The 11,002-nt window shown below is 37.9% G+C and overlaps 2 protein-coding genes across 6 annotated transcripts in view; both read right to left on the bottom strand.

Moving 5' to 3' along the window:
- SNX29 (sorting nexin 29) overlaps window positions 1-7,020 on the bottom strand; it is a 106,092-nt gene extending 99,072 nt beyond the window's left edge. For all 4 annotated transcript variants that reach the window (XR_008747358.1, XM_005241023.4, XM_055804963.1 and 1 more), the window contains exons 1-3: window positions 6,917-7,020; window positions 1,116-1,180; window positions 192-244 (exon numbers count right to left, since the gene is read on the bottom strand). Coding sequence is in view for 3 of the 4 variants with exons in the window: in XM_005241023.4 (XP_005241080.3) it covers window positions 192-244; window positions 1,116-1,180; window positions 6,917-6,923 (125 nt within the window). In the remaining variant the exon portion in view is untranslated. The remainder of the gene's footprint in view (window positions 1-191; window positions 245-1,115; window positions 1,181-6,916) is intronic.
- Window positions 7,021-8,444: 1,424 nt separating this feature from the next.
- Window positions 8,445-11,002, bottom strand: TNFRSF17 (TNF receptor superfamily member 17). Of its 2 annotated transcripts, XM_055804968.1 has the most exons (4): window positions 10,899-11,002; window positions 10,317-10,451; window positions 9,849-9,980; window positions 8,445-9,023 (listed from the first exon to the last, which is right to left on the bottom strand). In XM_055804968.1, exons 2-4 carry the CDS (start codon window positions 10,429-10,431, stop codon window positions 8,767-8,769), a joined length of 504 nt encoding a protein of 167 aa, XP_055660943.1. In that variant the 5' UTR covers window positions 10,432-10,451; window positions 10,899-11,002; the 3' UTR covers window positions 8,445-8,766. The 2 variants fall into 2 exon arrangements, with proteins under 2 accessions (XP_055660943.1, XP_027647601.1); XM_027791800.2 differs by lacking the exon at window positions 10,899-11,002 and having other exon boundaries at window positions 10,317-10,870.

Raw genomic sequence — 11,002 nt, forward strand, 5'->3', positions numbered from 1 at the left:
AAACACTTGTAACTTCACAAAAAACACTCCTAAGCTGTCAAATTTGTAACAATGAAGAATTCAGAGTCCTATGTCAGTGTGTAAACAAAAGGAACTGGGGGTTATTTAAACATATCAAGTGTTTTGTGCCATGTTTTATCTCATTATGATACATAATCTAAGCATGATAAAAGTTTCTTAGACTATTTTACCTGCTATCAGAGTCTGAAGCAATTTCTTTTCTTCCTCCAAATCGTATTTGACACTGCAATAAAGAGATTTTAAGAAATTTCTGTTACACTAACAAACTCGATATTCTGAAATATTTCCAAGTAAGAAACAAATTCATTATTAAAAAAGGAGGAGTACAAAATAAAACATTGGAAAATATAGTCTGCAACCAAGAAGTGCTTTACAGCATCATGTTCTACTAATGGGCTGCTCTTGCAGTTCAAATACGTTCTTGCTAGCCAGAACAACATACCTGCAGGTCCCTCAATAAATTTAAAATTGAGTAAAAGTTAGTACTTTTGAGTTTTAAATGTGCACCCACAAAAACAAACATGCTCCTATTCAGCTCAGTGCTACAATTACAGAAGAATTATTTTTTATAAAACATGTCATTTGCTTATTTTTGAGGCATTCTTTTGCTTCCCAAGTTCTCCTAAACTGAATGCAGTCTATGAAATTCTACTTGCGGAACGTCACATTGATCATATTTACCTGTATTTTGATCATTCACTAAAATCCTAGTGCGAAGAAAAAACCTGCTACTGTAAAATGTTAACAGTTTACCCTCTGCAGTAAGCTACGATTTAGTTCAGTCATAAGTATTACAAATACATATTTGTTTTCTAATTTAGATTATATTTATAATATATAACATCTATTTATAATGTATAATTTATATATTTATAATACAAATATTACAATTACAATTATAATCTGTCAAGAACAAGAACTTTAAACAAATACTGCCCAATAGTTGTTTGCTAGCAGATACAACTCAGTAGTACAGTGTGAAAGACAAGATTTCTCCTTTGTCTGGTAAAGAGAAAAAAGGGGCAAAGATAGTTCCTGCTAGTACTGACAAGTCAGAGTACGTATACTGTGGAAATGCATATCACATTTCTCACCTGTTTAACTGCATCCAGTAGTCGTTCTAGAAGAAACTGTCTTTTAGTGTCACTGTTCTGTGAACCTGAAATACCACAAAATGGTATCATTTTAAAATAAATATTTTTTTAAGAAAATACATTCAGGCCAACACCAGGACCCTGAAAACTTTCTTTCCATGCCAATTATTCTGTTAGATTTCCTAATGTATTTTCTCTAAGTAAAATGATGCAGTGTAAGTCTGCGTTTGATGTTTCAAAGTCGCCTTTCTCTAATATGCACGAATACTGTTTGAAAGAACATCTAGAGTCTTATTCTAGTAAGATTTTGGTTTCATGATATAAGATATATTGCAGCAATACCAAATAGAGTATAATTGTGCACAATCATCACAGCTTATCCCTAGCTTCTTAGCACAACCACCTATGGGGCCATATTTCAAGCCTGAAACTGACCTAGTCTATGTTTTTGTTGGTTTTGAGGGTTTTTTGGTTCGGTTCTTTTTTGTTGGATTAGGTGTATGATGGAGCTTGCACTGCAACCCCATAAATGTTCATACTGGGACAACTATAAGGGTAGTGTATCATCATAGCACAAGAAAAGAATGGAAAATGAGACACAGCAGGAATATCTTCTTATTGCCACACAACCTTACTGCAGGAGTTTTAAGATAGGTGAATGGAGAGCAATTGTTACAATAAATCCCTTAAAATTTAACTACCAGCACAGTTCTTCGTGATAATCTAGTTTGTTACTGCACAAGCAACTATGCAAAACAGTCTTTAACTTCTCATTCACTTCAACAACAAAGAGCATACTACTTTGCTTGTCAGAATATGCTTTATATACTCCCATGAATATGTATAAAATTTATTGTCTAGTTAACCTACATCACCTCTGTTATTTCTTTATTCTGAGCTTAAATTCAAAATATCCTTAAAAAAAACACTATGACCTCTCTGGAATTCAAGTCATTCTATTCTTCTTTTCCTCTCAAAGAACACACAGCTAATACATGCATAGACTAAAAGCCAGTTACCAAAACTCTGCATGACTAAGTTCAGATACTGAAAATCGAACACCATGTAATAAGGCCTCTAGTAAATAGAGATGACATCAAATATACATGTCTCTTCCTCTTGCTGTCCAACACTGTGAGGTCCCAATCCCAGTTTCCTATCTTCATAATCCCATTCAAAGCACTTGCTCCTAAACCAGCAGGAAGGGGACAGAATTTGTCCTACTGAAATTATTCTGCCTTTCATGTTAAATATGGGATTAGGAGAAGAAAAACCCCACAGTAAGTCTGTAACACACAATATCAGAATAAAGAAAACAACAGGACAAATATGCCAATGCAGCTGCTAGCTAGCTAAGCTTCACAGTGCTTATTTAGCTGTTTACAGTGGATTTTCAAGAAGTTGTACTTCCGATTTTGAACTCTGACTCAAACTGCAGACATGTGATGTATGAGGTTTGGTTCTATTAGTCAGATATTTCAGTGCATGCAAACGAAGATGAAGATCAAATGATGTTCAATGCTACTAAAGGACTCCAGAAAATACCTCCATACCAAGTAGGTTTTAACTTTCAAACAACTATGCCAGTTATGCCACTGTGAACATAAGGTTAAATTCATATAATCCCTGCTACTAGTCTTTGTGCTCCTTCAGAGATTACAATTTTATTGAATTATATTCAGTGTTCTTACCACGCTTTCATTACCAAAAACGGAGACACATGTCTATGCATCTAAATGCCTTATAATAAATCACATAACTGTAAAATAAGGAAAACAATTACGTTCCAAATTTTAGTACAACACTTCATGCACAGTAACACTGAATATACACAAATCTGCAGATTTTTTCTACTGTTTCAAAACCCATTACTTCTAAAGTCTTATGCTAGCCACGTACCTGCAAGAACAGACATAACGCAACATTTGTCTCTATATTAAGAATTTGAGACTACTTCAGGAAAAATGCATGGACTTAATAATATCATGATCTGAAAAAACATATATCAAATGAAAATACAAGTATGTGAGTTAAGCTTGTCTTCCAAATGCAATACATGTTAGTTTTTAAATTCACATCTCTTTGGCATCTTTGTATCTATCTGGTAACACAGAAATGGTTTGGAAATAGATACCAGACTGTGAACAATATAAAAAAAATGCATAAATACAGAAAACCTACAGACAATCACTATGCTAACTAATGTTCTAAAACACTAAACCCTGTGATGTCAAACAGCTTTAAATTTACACAGACCGAGTACAGCGTAATGCACATTTTGTCTTCATTTTACTTGTAAATTTGTACTCATAACAATTATGACTACACATGCTTACAGCCAACAATTTCCATAAACAGCTCAGATCACCTTCACCATTAACAGGGCTATGAGGCCACATAATGTATATACGGAAGGCTGGCCGAGGTTTCTGCTCAGTGCATGTCTTCAGAATTCTTCTATTGCTCTGCTTACCATAGAAATCTTGCAGGTAGAAGAAAAAGAATAATCACAAAGTCTAACATTTTTTAAAAACTGTGATATTGTGTGTTTTTTCAATCAGAGGACATATTTTCCTTTGTAATAATCCTAGAAATATTTAGTACTATTTAGCAATGGTTTTGTTTCAAGTAGATGGAAGGTAAAAATAAGTCTTTATCAACTTTATTTAAGATTTCATTCTTTTACAGTCTTCATTTTCTAAAGTAAGTCCTAAAAAAAAGGGCATGTTTTCAGACAAGAGCACCAATTAAGTGTGATCAACTCTAGTTGATTTAAAGACTAATAGTGTATTACGAACTGACCAAAATACCCGTCTACTGATTCAGAATAGCAGTAAAAACTGCAGTAACGCACACACAAATTACAAAACATAGAATGCATAAAAACCACATTACTCAGAAAAAAGGCTATAATTAGACTATTGCAATAAAAAAGGAAGTTCCTACATGAGTCTAAAAATAATTGTGAAAACATAAATATAAGGTTGTGAAACCTAAGAAACTTAAAGAGACTCCTCCTCCCATCAAGTCAAAAAGGGTTAAAAATAGGCTCAGGTACTGCACCTGCCTCTGTGACCCATGTCATTTTTTGTTGTTCAGGGTCATGCTTTCCTATTTTTAAAACAAAATCCTCTCTCTACCCTGACAGAAACGTCCACACCTACAGCAGAAGAAAACTGAACATGCAAATAAAGGAAAACAGGATTTTCATCCAATTCTTTGTAGATACAGCTCTCTTCAGCACTACATGTAGCATATAGGTTAAAAAAAAAATAATAATCTCAGATTGCTCTTACATACTTCTTCAAATCTTGTATGCAAAATTTCAGACTGCAATTACTTTTGCTTGCTCTAGTACAGGTTCTGAGGTTACAAGTTTAAGACAAAACAAACACAGACCTAATTTAAATACTACCTTGTACTACATTATTATGATTATACTGCCTGATCCTGAATTAGTCACATTTTTGGTTTTTTAAACTCATGAAACAATTGACAACACCTCTAAATCTTGACAACTACATAAATGTAGTTTCCTTGTGTTACTTCCCTTTAAAGTTTAGCCTATGCAACACTGTCCAATGCAAGTATGTAATTAGTAAGTAGCATTACTAATATTAAAGTAATACTCTAAGCAACAGGACGTTACTTTCACATCCACTAGAAATACACTGTAGCTAAAAAACATACATTACAAATAATTATAGCTAAGCAACAGGACATTACATTAACAACCACTAGAAATACACTGTAGCTAAAAAAAATATACATTAAAAATAATTACAGCCCTTAGGAACAGCCCTTTTACTTTTAAGGGCAAAAATTGGGCAGGGAAGTTAAGTGTGGACAGTGCTGTTACAGCCACTAAAAAAAAAGGTCAGGGTTAAATTTTGTGATGTTAACATCAGCTATCTCCCTTATCTGAAACAAGCAAGACAACAATACACATTTCTCTGTCTTGATCTGTTCCACTTACATTATTCTGGAAAAATACTTAAAATATTCTAGAAAAGTACAGTACTGTAAAGCAGTAATGTCTGGCAAAGTGCAAAATCAGTGTTCTTTTCATTATCTTGCTGTGTAATCAAAACTGTTGGAAGAGTCATATAGGTCTTGGCAAGGGCTACACATGGGTAGGTTAGCCATGCAATTGAACTATTTGCCTTAACGTCATCTTAGGCATTATTCTATTTTAAGTAATTAAATGTCTTCTCATAAACCTGTATCTCTTTTTTAAAAATAATAATAATTAAAATTTAAGGTATTAAAAATAACTATGTGATGAAGCTTCATGCCCCAAGAAGTGCCACCTTGCCTTTTGAGTCACAGAATTCAAATACAACTCCCAAAGATGAGTCTCTTAGGAAGATTTAGGCTCTGATTTGCACAAGTTTGCATAAGGCTAGTCCCAGTCTGAATTCATCATTGAAGGGCTGAGGTTTTCCATGTGAAAATGCTGACTCAAAAACTTCAGAATTCGGATTTAGTCTGTATCATATCAAGATCTGACACATGTAGAAAACTTTCTTTTCCCATGGTTTGAAAGATTCGACTGTTACTTGCATTTCTCACAATGCTAATGAACAGGTTTCCTCACAATAACCTTTTCTTTTTTCAATGTCATCTCTTCTTCCATAAAAATCTTTTGTTTTCTTCTTACCACAAAGGTGAGAACAGAACAGAGAAAAATACAACTGAAGCGTTTTCATTTTTTGTTTCATTTTCAGAAACAACTGCTATCTGTAAAACATGTAGCATTTACTTACTCTGGTTAACTCTTCAATTTTTTCTTACTATCTTTGGTAACAGATCTCACCATGTATTAAATCAAGGCAGGAGATAAACATACAGTCTAGCTTTCAGGTTCAGAGTGTTGTCTGCAACTTCCATTACTGAAGTTGTATAAGCAGACCCATGAAAGCATTCACTAAAGCACCTCCCTTCTTAAGGAAAACCCAAACAAACCTTGCCAATCTGTTTTATGACATATTTACAGGAAAAAAATATTAAAATTTCTTCCTCCATCCTACCAAATAACTTTCCATGCTGGCCCATTCTTCCAGCTGGCTACGCTTCTTCCAGCCCTTAAGTTTATGGGTCCCAAATCTCATGCAAAGCTTTTAAACGTTTCCCCTTACAAAAAACTCAAAAACCTCAGGATCTGGCACACCCACCCACCACTGCTTCACTCTTACACGCAGGCCAGAAACGAACACATTCACAACCGACTGGGTCCTCCTCAGGACCATGTTAAACAGCAACCGTACACCCTAAATACTGGAAGGGACAGCTCTTTCCACTAGTTGTGCTTCCCACCTCTCACCAACTGCATGCTGCATATTAGTAAGCTCGTATAATTTTTTATTATTATCATTATTGCACAGCTGAGGCAACGGAGACCCCCGAGACCGGCATCGCTTGTGCTGAGCCGGTGTCACGTTCAAGGGCAGGGCTTTAGGACTTAAAACGAGGTAAAACACCACTTCTGGGGTGCTTGGGGAGCCGACCTGAGGAGCGGGGCGTAGTGATGCAGGCAAGGGCTGTGCCCTGTCCCGCGCCGCGGGGCCACAGAGGCCAAGATCCCCTGCGTCTCGCCTCGCCACGCCACGGCCCCCAGCCCCGCCGGGGGGAAGCATGGGGGGAGAAAGGGCCTCGGCCTGCAGGGGACAGGGCCACACCTGACTGAACAGGCAGCGGAGGAGCGCAGAGCCGCACCAGCCCTTACAGTGCCCCAGAGACCCGGCGGCCCCACCGAGCACGCCCTGCTAGCGGAAAGGACCCCGCTGGAGCCCGCCACTCACCACTCATGGTGGCCGCGGGGCTGGCGCCCTCCGTCTGCTGGACCCTGTCCCTCCTCCCGCACAGCCCCACACCGAGCTGGCCTGCGCGCACGCTCCGCCCCGGAACTCCGCCCTGCCGCCCCGGAACGTAAACACCGCTCCGCACCGGGCTCCGCAGTCTTGGCGGGGGTGAGCTCTCACGGCGCCGCCGGCGCCTTCCCGCCTTTCCTCACAGGCGCCGGGCGCGGGCAAAAAGGCGGGAAGCTGTTCGTTTGCTCTGCGGGTGCCGCGCGGGGAAAAAGGCGGGAAGCTGCTCGTTTGCTCCGCGGGTGCGGCGCCAGCTGCAGCCCACCCTTCAGGCACGCGGCGGGCCCCACGCTGCTCGGCCCCGGCGGGAAACGCGTGGGCCAGGCCAGGCCCCCGCCCCCGGGCGCGCCCAGCAGCCCGCACCCCGACCCCCCACCCCCACACCCGCTGTGCTGCGGGGGCCTGAGGCAATACCGGGCAAAGGAAGGGTGAGGAAGATGGCGATAAAGTGTGCTAAGCAGTCCCGTGTCCGTTGTAAGCCAAAAGTCCTGGAAGGTTCCTGTTTCAAAAAACAGCACGGAAATTGTGAAATCTCTTAACGCCAAAAAACCAGCAAAGGAACAAAGGCATTTTCTTAAATGTCGTGCATAGTCTGGCTGGCTTGTGTTTGCACACTCAGTAGAGCACGATGTATTTTCCATATGCTGTGGCATGTGTGGTGCACCGGCATAACTTTGTGAGTTGCCAATAAAGTAATAATAATGAATTTATTGGCTCTGCAGGCCTGTTTCAGAGGGTTTGGCTGTGTGTGGCCAGCCCTAACGCAGCTAACGCACAGCTGGCCCAAACTCCAAACTGGTCAGCCTCCTTGGGGTGCTGTACTAGCAATTGCTCCTAGATCTTGTGCAATGATTTATTAGTCCTAAAACATCTTAATTCATCGTTCATGCAATAACCTGAAATAGACAGTTATCGACAAGTAAAAAGATTGTGGTTTCTTCTGTTCTTGTTGCAGCTTTCCAGGAGTAAAACTGGCCTAATATTAGAAAAATAACTTTAATGCATGGGAGGCCAGGTGACGAAAGTACATTCCTAATTTTATGCTACACAGTAGCCTAGCGTGACTATATCTAATCAGCAGTCCTTGTAAATATGACAAAGGTAAGTCAAAAATTCAGTAAAGTACAAATAAATCTTTATAGAATACAGTCTGAAAAACACCTGGCACTTAAAGGAAAGTCTGCACCATCAGGAGATAGGTTGGGATTGCAGGTGTAGCACCACAACCTCCCCTGGCATGGACCCAGAGATACTATCTGAACTGGGGGGGGAGGGGGTTGGTCTGTACTCTACAAAGATATTAATCATTAGAATGTTCCTATTTCAAGCATCATAGGGGCTATTTTAAATTATTCTTTACAACATGGGGGGTGTAATGTGAGTCTTCCTTTCTGCCTCTTGGAACATTCCTTTTGTACCATCAAGCAATTTGGGGCACAAGATCAGAGTTTAACATAAAATGTATATTTGCAAACGTGTTTATTGATGGGTTTGTGTATATCTGACATAAGTAGATACAATCTCTAAAGGCAGAAAAAGCCATCCTATGTAGGGACTTTCAGAAATTAAAAATTCCAGTAACTAGATTGGTACCTGAGAATCATGGAGAAATACTTGACCAAAGAGATACTAGAATTAGAAATATATGACAATATTAATGAAAGCTCAATGGAAGATCTACAGAGATGATGTACTAGCCTTCTCCACTGACTGCAAGTATTAAGATTAATAGCTATACTGGAATAACTTATTTATTTTATGCAATAAAAATATACTTCTCATAGTCATCCAGCACCCAGAATATAGTTACAATAATCAAAAGATTTTGTGGTAACTAGAACAGTGGCTCCTTCTTCTGTAGCTGGCAATGGAAATGAAGTTTCACAACCAGTCTGAGGTTTTACCAAGCCACAGTCACTGCAAGTGCATTCTTCCACTGAATACATTAATGTTTCTCTTTGAAGTGAGTGTCTGATTCCTTCTGTATTCACACTTCTTTCAGTATTAGCCTTGACAATATTATTCAGCTCCACAGAAGAGTCTATAAATATACAGAAGTTCATTTAATACATACATCATGCTATACCAGACATACAGTTAAAGACCACATTTCATTGTATTCCAACTATGTTCCTAACCTTAGTGAAAGTTTTAAGATATAGTGAAAGTTTTAAGATATAGTGAAAGTCTTAAGAAGTAGTTATAGACGATAATCTTTTGTTCTTTGATAATATACCCCCTATACTTCAGGATAAGCATTTAAGTAATCTAACACATATTTTCTAATTGGTTATTATTTATTGGCTGAGCACTCCACGAATATTAGTATTTGTAAACCATAAAAATAACGTAATTCTTTTCATCTTCCCAAAATACACCACATCTGCTTCTCACAGGCTAGAATATTAAGTAAATTATATTAAGTAAAAATATTAAGTAAAAATACGTAATATCTTATAAAATGGAAAGCTAATACTGAATTTGTATCCTGATTCTATCTGGGTAGAATTCCTTTTGCATTCAGTTAAGAAGAGGATGAAACCCTTATAAACATCTTTTACTATTGAGGGTTCATGAATGATTTCTCAAACACCAGCAAGTAAGCCAGGTATGAATATGCAACAATCCTGACATGATCCAGAACCAACAAAGAGAGATCGCTGCTTTTACAAGTTATCGTCTGGGTATTTTATTCCCTTAATAACTTTAATAACTTCGTTGAGACTATTTGAGAAATACAAAACAATGCAACAAAGACAGTTGTCAGGATCTGGAATATAAATTATATGCAAAATTTATACATGGTAAGAGTAGCTAAAATATACAATGATCTAAAATTATTTCATAAAGAATCTTATTTATTCACCTGTGTTCTTCAGATTTCCTTTTAGTTGCTTTAGGTGCTTCCATTTAAACAAGACCATAAAGGTGAGCAGAGTGAGCATTAAAATTACTCCTAAGCCCAAACAAATCCAGAGAACTCCACTTGGATCAGTACCTTATGGAATAGAAGAGATGCATTAAATTAATTGTAAACAATAATCAATAAACAGTAAACATGTCCAACACATAAAACTTCCATTAGCAAAGGAGCAATTTCTATTTCCATTTTGAGTGACAGCTCAAGTAAAGCTTGAGAGCTTTACTCTTCTTAACACATGTACTCACGTAGGACACACTGCATATGTCTTTAATATTTTTGAGCCCATATATTATTCTGATAAACTCTTTCCAGGTTTTACAGTTCTTTAAGTTTTTATGTTTACAATTCTATGTAAAATACAACGTGAAAATGCCCAGCATAGCCACAAAGTATTGCAGAAATATTACTTACTCTTATCACAGTAGTTTTCACAGGAAGGCGGCGGTGTACTAGAACATCGAAGATGACAAGGCTTACAAGAGAGCAGCAAATTATCATAGTATTCATTTTTGGGGCAGCGTGCCATCAGCGTCAGTAATTATGGAACTGGAAAGCCACAGAAATTGTAAAAGAGTGAGGATCATCTACAAAGGGCTTTTCAGTTCTCAGTTTTAGCAAATCTAAGAACAGCTAGCAATGATAGTTAGACTTTGATCGCAGCTCTGCTACATAGTGTCATGTGTAATAAATAGGATTTAACTCTGAGGCCCCCAAGGAATTACTGTTCCTTTTTTGGCAATTCACAACTGTAGAAAAACTGAACAGCTGCATCAAGATAATTTTAAATGTAAATTTTGTCTGAAACGGAAAAGGGTTATTTATAGAAGACATTTCTTGAACAGGTGCTAAACATTACAAACTGTAGAAAAGCAAGACCTCCAAACAGAAGTTCATAATAATTGTTCTTGTCTTTAGAATTTGGTGGGTTTTTTCAAAGTGATGGGCCACAGTAATTATATTTTCCCTGTAACATGCAAACTATGCAATGCTTACTTCTTGTTCTTCTTGTCCCAGTCCAAGGAGCATAAGATGAAAAAAAATAAAGGCAGGAGGCATAGCAGTAAGAAGATAAAACCAATTCCGTTTCTAGGTTTGCC

Source organism: Falco peregrinus, chromosome 5, assembly GCF_023634155.1.
Source record: "Falco peregrinus isolate bFalPer1 chromosome 5, bFalPer1.pri, whole genome shotgun sequence".
NCBI lineage: Eukaryota > Metazoa > Chordata > Aves > Falconiformes > Falconidae > Falco > Falco peregrinus.